The following is a 21,123-nucleotide window of genomic DNA, read 5'->3' as shown; positions in this document are numbered from 1 at the left end:
GCGTCGCTGTTTGTTGACATTTTGAGTTTGTGTCTTGTGCTAAAACCCATCAACGCAGTTGGAATATTTCATCTCAGGACTCTTTGGATTCTGTAATCAACTGGATCTCTCTACCACAGACAGGATTAGCGCTTTATTCTGGATATAACAGTGACGGACTTTAAGCATCCCAGGCTAGTGAAATAATTTTGTATTGTTTTATTTTAGTGTAGACTGTGTAGTTGTTTAATTTGTCTCATCTCATCTCTAGCCGCTTTATCCTGTTCTACAGGGTCGCAGGCAAGCTGGAGCCTATCCCAGCTGACTACGGGCGAAAGGCGGGGTACACCCTGGACAAGTCGCCAGGTCATCACAGGGCTGACACATAGACACAGACAACCATTCACACTCACATTCACACCTACGGTCAATTTAGAGTCACCAGTTAACCTAACCTGCATGTCTTTGGACTGTGGGGGAAACCGGAGCACCCGGAGGAAACCCACGCGGACACGGGGAGAACATGCAAACTCCACACAGAGAGGCCCTCGCCGGCCACGGGGCTCGAACCCAGAACCTTCTTGCTGTGAGGCGACAGCGCTAACCACTACACCACCGTGCCGCCCCTGTTTAATTTGTTTTTGTTAATAAATATTAAGTTTAAATTAGTTTTGCTGCATATTCTGGCTCACACACATTTTGGTCTAGGATAATCTAGAATAGTCTAAGATATTATCTGAGCAGTGACATTTACTGCATTTTAGTCCGTCACAACATACCTTTGCACATTGTGGCCAAAAAGTTCTGTTTTGATTTCATCAGTCCACAGGACTTGTTTTCAAAATGCATCAGGCTTATTTAGATGTTCATTTGCAAACTTCAGATGCTGAATTTTGTGGCTAGGAGGCAGGAAAGGTTTTCTTCTGATGACTCTCCCATGAAGGTCATATTTGTTCAGGTGTCGCTGCATAGTAGAACAGTGCACCACCACTCCAGGGCCTGTTAAATCTTTCTGAAGGTCTTTTGCAGTCAAACAGGGGTTTTTATTTGCCTTTCTAGCAATCCAACGAGCAGTTCTTTCAGAAAGTTTTCTTCATCTTCCAGACCTCACCTTGATCTCCATTGTTTCTGTTAACTGCCATTTCTTAATAACATTACAATCTAAGGAAACAGCTACCTGAAAACACTTTGGTATGTCCTTGTAGCCTTCTCCTGCTTTGTGAGCATCAGTTATTTTATTATTCAGAATGCGAGGGAGTTGCTTAGAGGAGCCCATGGCTGTTGATTTTCGGGACAAGTTTGAGGAGTCAGAGAATTTATACAGCTTTGAAATCTGCATCATCTGACCTTCCCTAATGAAGAATTTGAACAAGCCACAGCTCAATAAGCTAATTAAGGTCTGGAACCTTGGTAAAAGTTACCTGAGAACTCAAATGTATTGGGGTGCCCAAACTTTCACATGGTGTTCCTTTTCTTTTTTTACTCTCCAATTGTACAAAACAAAAATAATACATAAATCTTGCAGAAAACGCTGAAAAGAAATGTCGTCTTTACCTTTTATGCCTTTTGGTGATCAGTTCATCTTCTGCTCACTTAACTATTCACAGTAACATTTTCAATAAGGGTGCCCAAACTTTTGCATGCCACTGTATCACAATGACCAAATTTGAGAGGGAACTAAATTTCACTGGTTTTATGAAATCGAAAGGCCATCTAGCTTTAAAGGTTCTTTGCACAGCTGAGTGCATCCAAGTAGAATCCTTTTACAAAGGTAAGAATCCTTAGAGGAGGTTCTAAACTAGTATTAGTGGTATAGGACAGCTTATATTTCCTGCCTTCCTGCTAGTTTGAGTTTAATGAAGTTGGCAAAAGAAAGTTCAAACCTCCCACTGTTTATAAGAGTTTTTAAAAATGTACTTCCAACAATCATCTGGAAGTTGTTTTCCCAGTATTTGAACTGACAAATCTGAAGTCTAGAACCTCCTTAGTATTTTTTTTTTGTCTTTTAGCCAGGGTGTCCCCTCAATGATTTCAGGATGATCTAACAGTAGGCTATATGCTGTGTTAAGTTACTCTTACCCCTTTTCCACCAACAGGGAATGGGTTCTGTTTTGGTTTGCCATCAAATTTTGAACCGTTAAGAGCATCCATCCACCCATCCATGATCTGTAACCGCTTATCTTGTGCAGGGTCACAGGCAAGCTGGAGCCTATCCCAGCTGACTATAGGTGAGAGGCAGGGTACACCCTGGACAAGTCACCAAGTTATCGCAGGGCTGACGCAGACAAATACCAGTTCACACATTCACACCTATTGTCAATTTAGAGCTACCAGTTAACCTAACCTGCGTTTCTTTGGACTGTGGGGGAAACCGGAGCACCCGGAGGAAACCCATGCAAACTCCACACAGAAAGGCCCCTGTTGGCCACTGGGCTTGAACCCAGAGCCTTCTTGCTGTGAGGCAACAGTGCTAACCACTAGACCACCATGCCACCCCCGCTAAGAACATTTTGACCAAAAATAAATTGGTTTGAAAACATAGCTGGTTTTTCCAGCATGGACTGTGATGACATCAGTGTTCGTGTTAGTTTAGAGAGGAATTGGAGCACAGCAATGGAGAATGCAATGAAAAAGAATACGTCTTCAGAAAAAAATGGAATGAGAACAAATCTGCAAGAACAAAGGTTTGAAGGTAATTGATGCACTCTACCATCTTGCTACTACTGTTGACCTCTGTTGTGCATGATGCAATGCCACTCATTCATGACACATCCTTGATTATGATGGTTCCACTTAAAACTGCTGAAAATATGGGCTGGTTTGCTAGCTAGCACCAAGGTTCAAAGAATCCTGAACGGAACCAATTCAAGAACCCATTCTCTATTGGTCAAAAAAGGAGTATAGGAGTGGTCTTACTTCTTCCCAATGTGCCTTTTACTGCGCATGCTGCTTGTCTCTCCCTTTTCCCTCATATTTTGTCCCTTCTTTCTCCTCCTCTCTTTTGTCCTCATCATGGTCTGCAGTTGGTCCAAGTTCACACTGTCGGAGGAGCTAGCTAGCTGTTCTGTATATCTGAATAAATTCTGGAAAGTTCTCAAATGATCCTTGAGAGTTTGTTGCAGGGTTCTAACATCTCTCTGCAGTTCCAGTACAATACCACTGGGGGCAGCAGTACAGTTGCATTGTTGCTGTTCCAGCATGCTGAGCCTGTTGGCGAGCTGCTCCACTTCTCTCCCAAGGCTCCAGAAGTCACTAACTGAATAGTCCTCATCATCCTCCCTTTTTGAAATATCTAGTAAAGTGTCTAGATCTTCAGCATTACTCAAGTCTTTTGTGAGATTCCATTCTGTGAAGGCCTTGGGGTCATCATTGGTCATTTGAACTTTCCCTGCACTGCTCTTCCTTAGAGAGGTCAAGCTATTCTCATGACTATCAACCTTTTCCTGCATCAGACGCATTTTCTGTAGCAGTACAGGAATAGTGAACTCCTTCTGCTGGCTCTTGGACCAGCTTGAGAATTCCATGACTTCATCTCCCAAAAGCACCTCAAGAACTTCAGAGTGGCGAATGGCATCCTTGAGTAAAGAAGTGAATGATGCAGAGAGATATCTGATTTCAGCTTCCTTGGTGACAAATTGGCCTTTAAGCCCAATAATCTCCTTTTGGCTGTCCAGGAGGGAGGTTTTTAACTGGGCTATGTTGTCATTCAGAGACTTTCTCTTGATTTGCTCAAAAGCTAGAGATTCTCTCACATCCCACAAGCCTTGATTGAGATCTTCAATTTCTGGGGTCCACTGGCCAAGCCCCCTCTTTGCCTCAGCATCCTCCAGGGCATATCTGTTCTCTTTGGCAAAGTTTGAGACATTGGCCACCTCAGATTTCAACCTAACCAATGAATCACTGATTTCATGACAGCTGCAAATTTCACCTGCTGTGGCAAGCTCGTTATTTTGGAGATGCTGATAAATATTGTCCACGTCAAGTTGAATCTCTTGCAAATCTCTCTCTTGGGTACTGATGTTAGACTCTAGTTCATTAATGATTTTCAGCGTAGCCACTCTAGCTGCCTCTACTTCAAGCCCAGTCTGTGCCAAACGGACCTCTGTGCTGTGGCTGACGTACTCCAGTCTTTGACTCAAGTTCCTCAAGCCATGGTCCAACTTCTGGACAATATTAATCAAATGTTTGGAGTTTTCAATTAGGGGACTGAGCTCCATTGTGTTATTCAGCACTTTCATGTCCAGATTACTGATGGCCTCCCATACACTGATCTCAAGTTGTGACTGGTTTCCATTGGCATTGACTGAACAAGCATGTTCTCCCTGTGTTGTCTCCTGCAGCCTTTCATGATCAAGCTGAGCTTCCTCCATGGACTTATTCAGAGACTGTAAGCTCCCCTAAATGGCACAACCACAAACAAATGGAGTCTCAGATACACTCTAATATTCTTTTACTATTTCTTATAGCATTGATTTTTAATTTACTATGATCTGAAGGCTCTTTAATAGTCAGTAATAATGTGTTACCTGTATTTCCTCATGACTTGCGTTGATGTATTGGTCAATTTTATCCTTTAGAATGGTCATATTACGAAGCAGATGTTCTTGTTGCAAGTGTATCATTTGTTCTATCGCTTTCTGCTGCAAGTCTAACTCTGTCCATATCTGCTGCATCTGTTCTAAGCTGTCTATGTCTTTCTCACGTTTTTTTTCATGGGCATGCTGAGTTTTGGACATGATCTCTTGTTCATCCTTCAAACTCTTCAGATCTATGGACAGACTTTCCACCTCTCTGGACAAATTCTCCAAAGTACGATTAAAACCATCCAGCACTGGCTGAAGTTGGGTCATTACTACTGCAAATATTTGATGAAATGCCAAGAAGCTGCTGGAATCCATGAAAGGCAGAGAAGGAGGAATCGCTTCACCACTGCCTAAAACAAAACAAAAAAAAGCACTGTCAGTAATCTTAACCATTTCATCTACTCGTACTAGACATACACAGCCTCAGCAAGCACTTCAGCCACATCTGCCTCTAGTCTGTACGTTTATTACCACAAATTTTTGTGCTGTCAAAAATAGCCATCAGTGCTAAATCATTTCGCAAAGAAGTTACAGACATGCTGGCAGTCTTTAAAGAATAAGTGATTATTTTTGTGTATTGTTTGTTTTTCCTTCCACCATCTTCAGAGTATGACTGACTGCATATTATGACTTCAGAGTATTCCTTATTCTATCCCCATTCCCAGGATATGAGCAATCGCCCGCTCTGATTGGCTACTCTACTACTAGGCTATCAGCTCACATACCGTGAGTAGAGAAAAACAAAATGGTGGAGCATATTGCTGAACCAACTGAGGATGAAATGAAAACTCTACATGAAAACTAAACCCCAAAGATTATCAAGTATTTAAAAGAAACAGAAATAGCCAAAAGAATACTATCCCCCCGCCAGTATCTCCTGTTCCACACTCCAGCCTAGTCGGTGGTGATAATGCACCTTTTAAGTTGGTTTGCTAACTGCCAAAAAACCCTAAAGAAGAAGAAAACCCCCCAAAATACTAAAAAGCAACAAAACATGGAATGAAAGTATTTGATGGTGAGAACGTATCTCTTTATTTTTCAATAATTATTATAGCATTTTTCACAAATTGTTACCGTCATTTGGCCGGTTTCTTTACATTCTAAGCGGAAATGATTTTGTCAGACGTTTTGTATAAAGTTTTATTTATCAAATTTGATAAAAATAATTTTTTTTTCAAAATCCAGTGAATGTGGATAGACTAAAACAGTTATTCCACTCAATCTCGTTGTACATCAGCTCATGTACGACTCAATTTCTTGGAATAACTGTTAAATATTACTCCTCTATTCTTACCTTGGTGTATTCCCATAAAGCCATAGTTTACCCTGGGACAGGAGGCGCAAGATCATATTGCTGAACAGGATTATACTTAAGAATGTCAGTCTCCAGTTAAGAAGAAGCCTTTGTCACATGCACAGTGAAATTCATCCCCTGCATTTAACCCATCTGAAGCAGTGAACATGCACATACATGCACACATACCCAGAGCAGTGGGCAGCTAACCCAGGGAGCAGTTGGGGGTTAGGTGCCTTGCTCAAAGCCACTTCAGCCGAAGGCTGCGCCATGTTAACCTCTCCACATGTCTTTGAACTGTGGGGGAAAGCGGAGCACCCAGAGAAAACCCACACAGACACTGGGAGAACATGCGAACTCCACACACAAAGGGCTCCATCAGCCGCTGGGCTTGAACCCAGAACCTTCTTGCTGTGAGGTGACAGTGCTAACCACTACACGACCGTGCCGCTCAAACTATCTGCAGGTGAGGCCATACCGGTATGTGTGTTATGATGATCTCATCTCATCTCTAGCCGCTTTATCCTGTTCTACAGGGTCGCAGGCAAGCTGGAGCCTATCCCAGCTGACTACGGGCGAAAGGCTGGGTACACCCTGGACAAGTCGCCAGGTCATCACAGGGCTGACACATAGACACAGACAACCATTCACACTCACATTCACACCTACGGTCAATTTAGAGTCACCAGTTAACCTAACCTGCATATCTTTGGACTGTGGGGGAAACCGGAGCACCCGGAGGAAACCCACAGGGAGAACATGCAAACTCCACACAGAAAGGCCCTCGCCGGCCACAGGGCTCGAACCTGGACCTTCTTGCTGTGAGGCGACAGCGCTAACCACTACACCACCGTGCCGCCTGTGTTATGATGATGGTTGTTGAAAATCTGTTTGGTGACCACCTGGTTTTGAGGGTCCAATCTACATTCATTCATCTTCAGTTTCCATTTTATCCTTGTAGGGGTCATTGTGGATCTGGAGCCTATCCCAGGAAAATCTAAAGTCCAGTGCAAAATTTTCCATCCCTCAATGTTTTCTGTTTGAGAAAAGGAAAATGCAACTCTGAAATGAAATGTGGGTGCGTCCTGCAACAAGACCCTCCCAAAAACATGTTAAACAGAACCAGAAGTCACAGTTTTGTCTTCTTGACCTTTTTGGTTTTCAGACATGCTTTGAAGAAGGCAGCGTAAAGCGATGTAAATATGAATATTGAGAGGAATGAGATTTCACTTCGAGGATATGTAAAGACGTTTATAATATCCTCTCAGTATTCATATTTTTGATAGCTGAACCAGAAAGGTTAAGTACTGCAATAAGCAATGATGATTCAAATCCACTTGGGGTCCAGACATGCCATTAGCAACTGAAATGTTTTAATAGTTGACCTTGAAATGTAATTTATCATTGTTGTATTGTTTTAGCTAAAATCTTTCCAGCTGTCTGTCTGATACTTGGGTCCAGCAGAAATATTAAGCCTCCCTCTTGTCATTGGAAGAAGCAAACAAGGACTGTAGTGTGAGTGATTATGGGTTATGGGCCAAAAGTGAGATCATTCAGGCCCAGAACAAGTTCAGGGAAACTTGCCAGAGTCCGAGTCATCAGCCTGTGAAACGTCTGTTGAACCCGTTTCTGCGTGTTCTTGACTAGATTGACTTTCTCCTGTCAGACTCACTGTGGATGACAGAGAAGTGGTACATTAATGAATGCTTAATGAAATATAATCTAACAAAACGTATAAATAATTCATAACAGAATACAGAGGTCAATGTGGCTGCAGGTTAGGTTTCATCCAAGGAGAACTTAAGTGTTTCCACTTGTTTAAACAATGTTGTACTTTAAACGATGAGGTGTGGCTTCAGTTTGGCTGGAATGAAAATGATCCTCTATTGTCTGCTATTAACTGAAAAGCAGTAAATCATGGATGCTAGTGGGTCATTGCTTATATGAGGTTTAAGGTGATTGTGAATGTGTTTACCTGTCTCCTGACAACTGTTGCCTTCATAGCCTGGGCAGCACTTCCAGTGTAGTGCAGTAATATTTTTCTGCTTCTGTCTGTACATGGGCCGTGAGGAGAGCTGATACCTAAACATCAGCATCCAGTTAAGACCAAAACTTTATACGTGTAGCTTAAAGACATTCAAACTCAAGTTTTCACATTAATTGCCTGTGTAAAGTATTTACTTGTTCAGGTAAGAGGCCAGTTTATTTCAGCTTTTATTTGCAATATCAGATTTTCCGTAGGTCAGAAATTTACAAACACTTTAACATCTGATGGCTTCAACTTAGCCATTAGCCGTAGCTGTTCTCATAATACCTATTTTTTGTTCAGTTTACAAATTTTTCTTTGAGATTCAGGTCATGGCTTTGTGATGACCACTCCAATACTTTCACATGGACTCGACTGATCCATCCTGATGCCCTACGTCTGGCTGGAGTCTCATCTCATCGCTCCTATGGAGGACGGCCCCATATGGACAGTCGAAAGTCGCGCTTGGAAGATGCTCTGGACTCTTACGGTATTACATTTATGTCTGAGGACTACAGTCGACTTGCTAACTTTCAGACTGCAGTTGTCTTGAACAGTTTTGCACTCAAGTTTCTATCAATGAACAGTTTATAACTTCAACAAAACAGACATCATGTTAAAACCATAGTGATTTTCCTGGTTTCACAGTTATACTTTGTGACTCTATAGGACGCAGTTATAGAAGCCAGTTATTTATAATCACGTTGTCGGTTATCACCCAAATGAGGATGGGTTTCCTTTTGAGTCTGGTTCCTCTCTAGCTTTTTCCTCATGTCGTCTGAGGGAGTTTTTCCTTGCCACCGTCGCCACAGGCTTGCTCATTAGAGATAAATTAGAGATAAAATTAGCTCCTGTTTAAAGTCTTTAATTTTCTGGAAAGCTGCTTTGCGATAATGTCTATTAAAAGTGCTGTACAAATAAACTTAACTTGGTGTTGTCTTTTTTACGTCATTGTGTTACAACTTTATAGATATGCTTAGAATCACTGGCCCGCTGGAAGAACCAGCTGCAACCAGGTTTTAACTTTCTGGCTGATATCTTGAAGTGTTGCTTTAGTATTTATAGATAATCCTCCTTCAGGATGCCATCTGTTTTCTGAAGTACACCAGTCCTTTTTCAAAAAAAAAAAAAATAACCCATGATGCTGTCACCTCTATGCTTCACAGTTGGGATGATGTTCCTTGAATTAACTCCTCACCCTTTTTCCTCTGTAAATTGGGCTGATTGTTATAGCAAAATAGTTCAGTTTTTGTCCTTCAAAAGCTAGGCCTTCATCCTGGTATTAACCAGCAAACTCCAATTTGGCTTTTTCTTATGCTGGTCTTGGAGTACAGGCTTCTTCTTTGTGTGATGTAGGACTCTCAAAGGTGGTAGATGTATATACACGTCATACCCCAAACCCCTTAACATTTTGACCAAAACTGACGTCAACCCAAATTTATGCTAACAGGCACAACCGAGATTGACTATTTTTAGCCTATATACACAAATGAAGCCTAATACATGAGCGTTGATGAGGCTAAATTAAATAACTCACTGAAATATTTGGCAGTCAGGGTCACCATTAACGCAGGGGTTGAATGACTTCACTATATGCTCTTCAGCACCACTGAGCTCAGCCACGCTTACCAAACGCTGATGAACAAATGCACACCAGTTTCTGGATGGAGAGAGCACCACAAAAGAATTAAAAAAAAAGGACAATCTGGGTTAGATAAAGAAAAGATTAAAGCATAAAAGGAAGATGAGAATTGAGATATGACTAGCTATATACTAAGAGAGGATGAATAAATGCAGTAGTTGGCTCTTTTAAGTTCTAAGACAGTGTCACTCTTTCAGAAACTAAAAATAAGGGTTCTTTGTTCTATACCAGCATGTACATTAGTGATAACTGATCTAGTAGATCATCCTAACATTGAAGTAATGTTGAATTTGATGCATCAAGATTTATGATGATATTAAAGTATTACTGCCTATAATGTTTTAATGTACTATTCAGATAGTGCACCAATTTTCACTTTAGACCAGCCTGTGCCACTTTCTGTGTAAATGACTGTATGTTTAATCATAATTCTGTGGTAACGGAAAAAAACGAATCTGATGCATGAGATGTTTCTTAATTGACGACGTAATTAAAATATTTATTAGCAGAGACCTATAGAAGTTTTTTTTTTTTTTTTTTAAAGTCACTATTCACCATTTTCTCTATCTGCAACCTCAGCTCAAGCCTGACCCTGGGCAATTCTTAAACCTAGTCAGGCCTGGGTCAGCCTAGATGTCCACTGGGATGTATACAAAGTCATATACTTTCAAGGGTGGCACGGTGGTGTAGTGGTTAGCACTGTGCTTCACAGCAAGAAGGTTCTGGGTTCGAGCCCAGTGGCCGACGGGGGGCCTTTCTGTGTGGAGTTTGCATGCTGTCCCCAATGATCTGGTGACTTGTCCAGGGTGTACCCCGCCTCTCACCCATAGTTAGCCGGGATAGGCTCCAGCTTGCCCGTGACCCTGCATAGGATAAGTGGTTACGGATAGTGGATGGATGGACAAAAGAATGGAACTATGTAACTATCCAGAATTATTGCTGTTTACTTTGGTACAATGAATTGCTCATTCCACATACAAGGTTTAAAATGGCTTGGCTAATCTCGATCATCATCTTCCTTGTCCAGCACTGTTGTCAGGTCAGGGTCCATGTGGACCCCATGTTAATTGGAGCATAGTTTTGCGTCAGCAAGAGCATCCGGCATAACCCTCCCATTTCTGGGCTTGGGAAACAACCATTCACACCTATGGACAATTTAGAGTAGCCAGCTAACCTAACTGCATGTCTTTGGACTGCGCAGGAAACCTACAGGGAGAACATGCGAACTCCACACAGAAAGGCCCCCCGTCAGCCACTGGACTCAAACCCAGAACCTTCTTGCTGTGAGGCGACAGTGCTAACCACCGTGCCACCTGCTTACCATATCTATCATTATCATATCATGTGTGTTGACTGTCCTGTTCTGTGTGTGCTATATGCAGCACTTTTATCTAGCACCATTTGCTCATGCCTCTATATCTCACTTCTCTTTAAACTTCATGACTTCTTTCATCTCTCTTAGCTTTTATCAATTAATCTCTTTTTAAACCCCTCTTTATCCTCCTTTGTGAGTCATGCCTGCACACATGCACAGGTTTGTGCTGGTCCAGACTTAAATATGCTTTACTTTTTCCTTCTACCTACTAATGATTTGAGCTATGATTATCCCCAGTGCAGAACATGAGATCTTGTGATCATATTTTCTGTTCATTCATCACATCAACTTGAGGTCATGATACAATGTGATGCCCCTGAAACAGCCATATTTACCCCCTTAGCTTCAAATGAAAGACAACGATATATTATTTCACCCTCTTTAGAATTAAATTACAGCATTCCCACTTTTCCATACAATTATCTTTTGTAATTTGATGTACTTCCAGGGCACAGAACCACTTCACATTTATGTACATAATATCTGTTGACTTTCTATTTATAAATGCATGAACTGAATTGAACATGAACAAAGATATGTTTAACAAATGTAACTGATTGGGGGGGAAGGTATTTAGACAATCGATATATAAAACTAATATTGTCTGAAAACTTTATTAGGAACACCTGCACAACACTTAGCCATTCATGCAGTTATCTGATCAGCATAAACCCATGCAGTTACGGGCCAGCAGCTTTGGATAATGTTCACTTCAACCATCAGAATGGGGGGAAAATGTGATCTCAGTGATTTGGACCATGGCATGATTGTTGGTGCCAGACAGCCTGGTTTGAGTATTTCTAAAACTGCAGATCTCCTGAGATTTTCAGGCATAACAGTCTCTATGGTTTACTTGGAATGGTGGAATAAAGAAAAAAAAAAACATGCAGTAAGCACCAGCTGTGCAGATGAAAATGCCTTGTTGATGAGGGAGGTCAATGGAGAATGACCAGACTTGTCCGAGCTAACAGAGAGGCTACGGTAAGTCAGATAATCGCTTAGTGCAATTGTGGTGAGCAGAAAAGCATCTCAAAATGCACAACACATCAAACCTTGAGACAGATTATCTACAACAGCAGAAGACCATGTCATGTTTAGCTTCTGTCAGCCAAGAACAGAAAACTTAAGCTGCATTGGGCACAGAGTCACCAAAACTGGACAGACTGAAAGAAACATAGCCTGGTCTGATGAATCTCGATTACTGCTGAGGCACACAGATAAGTAAGGTCACAATTTGACACCAACAGCATGAATCCATGGACCCAACTTGTCTTGTGAGAACAGTCCAGGCTGGTGGAGGTGATGTAATGTTGTGGGGAATGTTTTCTTTGCACACTTTGGGCCCCTTAATACCAATCAATCATTGCTTGAATGCCACAGACTATTTGTGTATTGTTGCTGACCATTTGCATCCCTTCATGGCCACAATTTGCACATCTTCTAATGGTTACTTCCAGCATGATACAGTAATACACCACGTCACAAAGCAAAAGTTGTCTCATACTCATTTCATGGACAAGACAATGAGTTCAGTGTTCTTCAGTGGCATCACAGTCCCCAGATCTGTATCCAGTAGAACACCTTTGGGGTGTGGTAGAACGAGAGCTTCACAGCATGAAAGTACACCTGAAGAAAAATCTGCAGGAACTGCATGATGCAATCAAGTCTATATGGATCAGAACATCAAAGGAATATTTCCAACATCTTGTTGAATGAAGAATTGAAGCTGTCTTGAGAGCAAAGGGAAGCTCTACCCAGCATCAGTATAGTGTTCCTAATAAAATGTTTGCAGAGTGCATTTGTTAAGGTTACATGAAAATGAAATGTTCTAGACATAAATGCTGCACGCTAAATGTTCTTGTGTAAATTGTCTTGTGTGTCATAATAAAAGATTGGGATTAGGGACAAGCAGCAATGATGGTGAAGGAGCTTCCTAAATTTCTCAGGGATAATATAGCAAAGACCTTAAACATCTCTGTCGGTGTAATTGGTTCGATAGCATGCATGTGCAGAGTTCATTGATCATCTCAGGACAGGTGCACCATACAAGAATTCACACACGCTCAGATTTCATGCTCTCAGACTAAGGATCAGGAAGGTCAGAAAAGTCAGCAGTTACTTGAAAAGAGTTGCAGGATGACCTGAAAGCAGCAGGATTGACAGTGACGCAGAGAACAATAAGCAATGAACTGCATCACAATCATCTCAATTTCTACACTCCATGCAAAACCTTTCTGCTAAAAAGGAAGGACAGAAATACACATTCTAAAGCATGGAGACCAATCAGGACTCTTTTGAAACAGCAGACTTTGGTCAGACGAGACAAAAATAGAAGTCTTTGGCAATGATTCAGCTCTTCATGAATACATACTTTTTGTTCATATTTAGAAGTTGGATATATGCACTCGAAGTTTATAAATAACAATCAAAAGTGTTTGAACTTCCCCTTACTGTATAATAGAAGAATACAAGATTGGAAGAATATAAGAAGCAAGTGTCTAAAAGGGAACATAATACCTCTAAAACCTAATTATAGATGATTGGACTTTGGGGATCACTGTTTTGATGATTCATTTATATTGCTTGTACCTTGGGAAGACAAAACGCTGGTTACGTAGGTAACCGTGGTTCTACGACTGGTGGAAGACCGCCAGATGGCACAGTTTAGACTGTGTGAAACCCTTTTGCACTAGCCGCATCTCTTGCCGAGAATTTATACCCAAGTTGTCAACTCGTGACGTATGACATGCCTTAAATGATAAAACAGTAGCACGCACGTCTATCATTGCCTGGAGCCTTTCTCGCCAGAACCAGAGTCCCAAGTGACTGGTCTATCTGGCGGTCTTCCACCAGTCGTAGAACCACGGTTACCTCCGTAACCAGCGTTCTTTTTCCTTGTCTCCAGACTGCCAGATGGCACAGTTTAGACTGTGTGGAAGACTTATGTCCAAGCTGTCACGAGGGCCCAACTAATACATAAGACATAACAAAGGGAAAAAAACACCACAGACTAGTGTTATGTTACTGACTTCACTTTATTGAACAAGTCAGATTAGTTACACTTCTATTATTGCATTTGTAACAATCAAGAACTGGTGGAGGCTGTAAAGCTCACACCTCCCATGAAAGGAACTGCTGTTGTCCACAGCTAATGAACAGATGGAGCAGCGCTAAGCACAGCCTGCATGCATGATGAACTAGTAGCAACATTTATCCTGTAGAACCTGGAAAATGTGCAGGCCGACGTCCAGGTTGCAGCTGAACAAATATCCAGTAGACTCATACCCTTCAGGGCAGCCCAAGAGGTAGACACAGAACGAGTGGAGTGACATTTCACTGCCGTCGGCATGTCATGGCCTGTAGAAGAATAAGCGTAAGATATAGTGTCTGTAATCCAATGAGCCAACATATCCTTAGACAAGGCCGCGCCTTTACATCTGTCACTGAAGCACACAAACAATTGGTCAGTGGTTTGCTAGTCTGCTGCGGCTGTCACATACTGCCTAAGTGCCCTAACAGGACAAAGGTCCATGTTCAGTGTATTATCTGAAGGATCCAAAGCAGGAATAATCAGAGGCCTGTTAACAAAATCTGGACCCAACACTTTAGGTAGAAAAGTAGGGTTCGGCCACAACGTTACTCATGAGATCTCTGGCCCCCACTGCAGACACAGTGGGCTGACGGAGAGTGCTTGCAGCTCACTTACCCTTTTCGCTGAGGCCACTGCAATCAGGAAAGCAGTCTTCATTGAAAGCCACTTAATGTCAGCAGTCCCCAGAGGTTCGTATGGAGGGCTACAGAGACTGTTCAACACAATATGGAGGTCCCACTGAGGTACGACGCATTTGCGAGGTGGATTCAAACGTTTTGCACCTTTCAGGAAGGTCACAATCATCTTATGCGCCCCGACAGGGTGCCCATCAATTGGACCCCTGTAGGCTGACATCGTAGCCACATATCCTCTCAGGGTCGATGCAGAGCAACCAGCCTCCAAAAGGCCCTGCAGAAATTCCAAAATGTTCTTCAAAGTACTAGCCACTGGGTCAATACTGCGTTCAGAACACCATGCTGAATAATATTTCCATCTGCCAGTATACAACAGACGTGTAGATTGAGAACGAGCATTTAGAAGAGTGTTCTTGACCCCCTGTGAACATTCCAGTATGCCGGATGAGCCCCCAAGGGCCAGACCCAGAGCTTCAGTCTCTGAGAGTGTCTGTGCCACAGACTGACATTCAACTGGGTCAGCAGGTCTGTCTTGACTGGTAGAGGGCTGGGTGGGCCTGTCAACAGTGCTTTCAGAAGATAAAACCAGGGACTGTATACATGGTATGGTGCGACCAGAAGCACAGGATGGTTGGTCGTCCATATGCGCTCGAGTATCTGCCATATCAGTGGGAACAGAGGGAACGCATACAGCCTCAGGTTTGGCCACTAATGGGCCAACGCATCCTGCCCCAGGGACCCAGGCTCGCCCCGCAGTGAGAACCACTTCGGACAGTGGGTCGTCTCTCTGGTGGCAAATAGGTCCACCTCCGCTTGTCCATATGTTTTTCAAATCATCTGAACTACCTCCTCGTTCAGGCACCACTCCCCCATGAGGGGCCCGCCCCAAGAGAGTGTCCACTACACAATTCTTCTTCCTGGGCACATGTATTGCCCTCAGAGATAGCAGGTGTGCAGCCAGATCTGCCTGGTTAAGGTGTTCAGCAAGGAGGACCTCGTCCCCCCCCGGTGGTTGATATACTGTTGGAGTGTTTGTCTGACCGAATAAGGACATGTTTGCATTCCAGCTGTCCTCTGAAGTGCTGTAGCGTCAGCCAGACAGCCCGCAGTTCCAGGTAGTTTGTGGCAGGACCGGAACCTGTCCTGCCACACACCATGAATCCCCTGGTGATTCCACACTCCGCCCCAGCCGTGTTGACTGGCATCCGTGGTGATGACCTCCCTCTGAGCTGGGGGTGGTCCCAGTGTGACTCCCCTCAGAAGAAAAGCTTTCAGTGCCCACTGCTTCAGGGAGGCAATGCCCTTTGGTGTCATCGACACCAGCACACGCTTTTGGGTCTGAGCTGAGAGTCTCTTGGCCCTCAGCCATGATTGGAAAGGCCGGAGATGAAGCCTGCCTAATGTAATAACAGGTGTTGCAGCCGCCAACATGCCTGCAAGATGCAGCAGCAGGCCATAGCGGATGGTCTGACTCGACTGGACTCATGTGGCCAGCCCCAGTATGTCGCGGATTCTTCCCTGAGTCAGGCACGCTTGTAGCGTGATTTGCATTCAGGTGAATGCCTATGAAGTCAGTGGTCTGAGTCGGTTCCATTGTGCTGTTCTTGAAGTTCACCGTCAAACCGAGAGCTGAAACATGATTGAGTAGTATCTGAGCATTCGCACGCGCTTGCTCTGGGGACCGTGCACAAAGCAGCCAGTTGTCCAGATAGGGTAGGACACGGATGCCCTGGCAATGTAATGGAGACAGGGCCTCACGCATACACCTGGTAAAGACCCGGGGGGCTAGTGATAGCCCAAAAGGAAGCGCCTTGAAATGGAAACGAAGGAAGAGACGGTGCTGAGGATGAATGGGTACGTGAAAATGTGTGTCTTGTAGATCCACTGTAATGAACCAGTCTCCCGCCTCCACTGAGTGGAGCACTTCCGAAGTACGCAGCATACGAAAGGGCAGCTGCTTGAGGTAAGTGTTTGTTTAGATGGCGTAGGTCTAGTATTGGCCGGAGTCTGCAATCTTTCTTGGGTACGTGGAGAACACACCCCAACGTGTCTGGGGGGTCTATTTCTTCTATGGCATCTTTGTTTAAGAGGGACTGAGTTTCCGATAGTAGGGCAGAACGTGTTTCTGGGCTTTGAGCACATGTGACCCATAGCCCTAAGTTTAGAGGAGGAGGCGATAGCCACCTTTTGAGGGTGTTCAGGACCCACAGGTTTGGTGTTGTTGAGCCCCAGCACTCCAGCTGTTGAGGAGTAAAACGCCCCGCTGCCGGCCACGTACCATCAGTTTCATGGCTGTGGGCGGTGTGCAGCTTTGGGGGGACGGCTGTGAGTCGCCCTTGGAAAAGAGGCTGCTGGAAGGCTGCTGCTGTATGGTGGCAGTAGGAAGGGGCGCCGTGAAAGGTAGGTGGTGGCAATGCCTGAGGTTGTCTGAAAGCAGGTCTCAGTTTCACATGTTGGGAGCGTGTTTCAGAAGCAAGTTGGCGGCGGTTTAGAGCCTCTTGCACTGCTGGGCCAAACACCTGCCCAGGGGCCAAGGGTAGTTGGCGCAAGACATTCCTAGCTGCATCAGGAAGAGGGGACCGTGTTACCCAGATCTGCCTGCGGGCTTGGAGTAGCAGTCCCATAGACTTACCACACTGCTTAGTCATTGCCCCCATGCCCTGAAGAGCAGTGTCTATCAACTCAGAGGCAGCTGCGTCTGAGGTTGGCTGTAGGGTTGTCTGCAAAGCAAGTAGTAGATGGGCCATGGTATTCAGGACCCGCCCCATTGTAGCCTGAGTGTTATAAGCGCTACACACCAAATTGTCAGTGCGTCTACACTCTGGGCTAGGGCACCACGGGTCAGCATGAAGGGCTTCATCAGGTGGGGCAACCAGTGACACCACTGCTGACTCCACTGGTGGCATGGGGCCCAGGCCTGCAGAGCCTGGGTTTGCCATGGAAGCCAACAGTCTAGTGGGATGGTCCATTCTGCTGGTATTTGCCTCCTTTAGTGCCTCAGTAAACATCTTAACAAAGTCCTCACAGTGAGGGACAAAGAGATCATTGCGGATAAGCGGCAAAGATGGTTTGTCTGCACCAGACTCTGAGGAAGAAGTTCTATGTTAAGCTTTGCCAGGGCCATTCGAATGGTTCCTGCTAGAGTGGCATTGACCACTGATGATTCTGGCTCATCCTCTGACTCCTTGCCACTCTCTGTAGCAGGAGAGTGCAAGGCAACATGGTTGTCTGGGGATGAAAAATCTCTGCCCAAAGGAAACAAGCTATCTGTGGCAGCAAGAGAAATCATATCCTCCTCTCTGTGTAGGGGAGATGGAGGCAGGATTGGCTGTGAAGCAGGCAGAGGGGCCTCATCCTCTGTCTGAGAGCCAGGCTGTGACGCATGTTATGAATGCATACTAATAAGCATCTCTCTTATCTGTGCAACACTCTGTCAATTGATCTACCCTGCGTGTCAGCTCCTGTGAACATTTGGGCTTTTTCACTTTTGGGGGAGCATGCGAAGCCACTGGGCGCGTAGCCACTGGACACTTACCTGCGCGCTCCTGAGCTGGAGGAGAAGAGAAAAGGTAGTCCTCTTTTTCCCTCAATGCCTGCTAATCGTGCCTGCCGTTGTTGTATGGAGAGCAGGCTACAATGCACACATGGATCAGTCATAGCCTCTCTGAGATGATTAATTCCCAGGCAGCTGGGGCAGCGATCATGTGGATCTTCCACTTCCATGGGTGTACCACACAGAACACACCAGGCCATACTTACCAATTGTGTTAATATTATTGTATTAATTATTGTAGCCTATTAACACACAATTAGTTAATATTATGTGTCATGGAGAGAACACAAAAGACAACTGCTTGTTAACAGTGCTGTAATCCAATCTGATTCACTGTAAGCTTGAGGCCATACAAATGTTTTGGTGCTGGGGGCTGAGCACCTTGCACTTGTGAAGCGGAAAAAGGCACGGGTAAACAGGTGCTCTTTGTTTCGCTATGCTGCGCCGGGGAATGGGGACGGGTAGTGGTCGTTTCGCTATTGCGCTGCTGCACCGGGGACTGGGCGCTAGCGCGCTACTGATTGTGCTAGACCGGTGGAGAGGTCTGTCACCACGCAACTGAACTTGCCTCTCGATGCCGAGCCAGGGATGGCGTCGGTTATGGTTTAAGAAAATGTTGCACCGGGGGCTGGGTGCTAGCACGCGTTCAGACAAGTGTACGGTGTTCCAATGCCGGGGTGTGGGCATCAGACTGTACCTAACTGTGAATGCTAGTCGGCGTGTTAGACCGGTGTAGTGGGTCTGCACAGCAAAGATAACTCGCCTTCTTCTAAGACTACTTTTCTAAACTGGAATCCACTGATATATTCAATCCAATCCAAAGGGTAAAACTGTGGAGCCAGCTGTTGGAGACAACTCCGTAAGATAGCTGCGTTGCATCCACGTCTGATTTCGACAACGGTGAGAAAGTGAAAGGCAATGATAGACGTGCGTGCTACTGTTTTATCATTTAGGGCACGTCATACGTCACAAGTTGACAACTTGGGTATAAATTCTCGGCAAGAGATGCGGCTAGCACAAAGGGGCTTCACACAGTCTAAACTGCGCCATCTGGTGGTCTGGAGACAAGGAAGTAGAACAGATTTTTTTTCTGCCAATGAATCTATAACTTTTATTCTATCCACATTCTCTGGATATGAGCAATCACGTGCTCCAATTGACTACTCTACCACTATGATATCAGCTCATATATTGTGAGTAGAGAAAAACAAAATGGCAGAGGGTTTTGCTGAACCAACCAAGGATGAAAAAAAAACTCTACTCGAAAACAAAATCCCAAAAAATACAAAAAAAAAGCACAACAAAATATGGACTAAAAGTATTTGATGGTAAGAACGTATCTTCAAGAATTATTATTCTCTCATCTCATCTCTAGCCGCTTTATCCTGTTCTACAGGGTCGCAGGCAAGCTGGAGCCTATCCCAGCTGACTACGGGCGAGAGGCGGGGTACACCCTGGACAAGTCGCCAGGTCATCACAGGACTGACACATAGACAACCATTCACACTCACATTCACACCTACGGTCAATTTAGAGTCACCAGTTAACCTAACCTGCATGTCTTTGGATTGTGGGGGAAACCGGAGCACCCGGAGGAAACCCACGCGGACACGGGGAGAACATGCAAACTCCGCGCAGAAAGGCCCTCGCTGGTCACGGGGCTCGAACCCGGACCTTCTTGCTGTGAGGCGACAGCGTTAACCACTACACCACCGTGCCGCCTATTATTATTATAGCATTTTTCACAAATTGCTACTGTCGTTTTGCCGGTTTGTTTACAGTCTAAGCGAAAATGATTGATTGTCGGACCTTTTTGTATAAAGTTTTTATTTACTAAATTTGCAAAAAGTAAAAATGCTCTTTCTCAAAATCCAGTGAATGTAGATGGAATAAAACAATTATTCCATTCAATCTGGTCGTACATGGCTTATAGCCGACTCGGTGCTATGTGCTTCGTCAGCTATCAGCTCATGTACGACTCGATTTCATGGAATAACTATTAAATATATAATCAACAAAGATGTTAGCTCGAAACTGATCTTTCTTTAAAAAATAAAACAGGGTGATTAATGCATTAGGTCAGATTATTTGCATTTTATTGAAATGTATAAAGTCGTTGATGGTAGGAAAATGTCCTAGTTAACAAACAGAGGCATTCTAACTCGCCACAATATCTGTGGTTTTATGAGAAACAAACTGCATCCTTTTTACTTAAAGAATTAAAAAAGTATGTAGTCTGGTACGGTATTTCACTTCTTCCAAGCCTCAGTGTATCAGTCCAAACTTTGTAGACTGTTTTTTGTTGTTGATGCAGTAAGTCAGATGTACTTACCCTCTGCGTGTAGGCTGGTGTGAACTCTCGCTCAAGAAGGGCAGAGGGCTCTGAGGTGTCTCCGGCTGAGTATCCAGTTCTCCAGATCTGCTGAGATGCTCATGTCCAAGAGGTACTGGAATGTGAGCTGTGCTAAAGCTGCTCTTGAACCCTGCCTTTTCTTTTTCCTCTACATCTGGATCCTTGACTCTCAGCTCACTTAAGCAGGATGAGCAGAGCAGCATGGCCAGGAGCAACGTGAGCACTGTGAGGTTCATCCTCCTGCCTCTTCCACGAAAACACACAGGCAGCATCAGGAAAAAGGCACTGGAAATGCTTGTCCAGTTTGTGGTTTGCTTCTGAGAACAGGTTTGAACAGTTTTTCCCTTTGTCTTTCTATCTGTGTGCTCTGCTGTCTGAGTTTAAGCACTTTCATAAAACTTTCTCAGTCCCCACCCTCTCTGCGCCCACTTCCTGTCTCTTGTTCTCTCACCCCCTCCTCTCCCTTGACAGTATCACGCCTTCAGACGATTGAAGGAAAGAGGCTGGCTGCTTTATAGGGTTAAAGGTGATGGAGCAATCAACCAGTTGTCAAATATATACTGGACTCCGGCTTGCACAGTGCGTGCCCTTC

General features: G+C 44.2%; 1 protein-coding gene across 1 annotated transcript; it reads right to left on the bottom strand.

The window, feature by feature from the left end:
• Positions 1 to 2,513: 2,513 nt before the first annotated feature.
• Positions 2,514 to 20,916, bottom strand: mmrn2b (multimerin 2b). The gene is made up of 6 exons (XM_060940223.1): positions 20,511 to 20,916; positions 9,420 to 9,542; positions 7,832 to 7,938; positions 7,437 to 7,527; positions 4,506 to 4,908; positions 2,514 to 4,376 (listed from the first exon to the last, which is right to left on the bottom strand). The coding sequence occupies exons 1-6, from the start codon at positions 20,801 to 20,803 to the stop codon at positions 2,892 to 2,894; spliced, it is 2,502 nt and encodes an 833-aa protein (XP_060796206.1). The 5' UTR covers positions 20,804 to 20,916; the 3' UTR covers positions 2,514 to 2,891.
• Between the last annotated feature and the right edge of the window lie 207 nt (positions 20,917 to 21,123).

Source organism: Neoarius graeffei, chromosome 14 (assembly GCF_027579695.1).
Source record: "Neoarius graeffei isolate fNeoGra1 chromosome 14, fNeoGra1.pri, whole genome shotgun sequence".
Lineage (NCBI taxonomy): Eukaryota > Metazoa > Chordata > Actinopteri > Siluriformes > Ariidae > Neoarius > Neoarius graeffei.
Note: the sequence above shows the minus strand (reverse complement) of the source record. Positions and strands in the feature narration are given on the sequence as shown.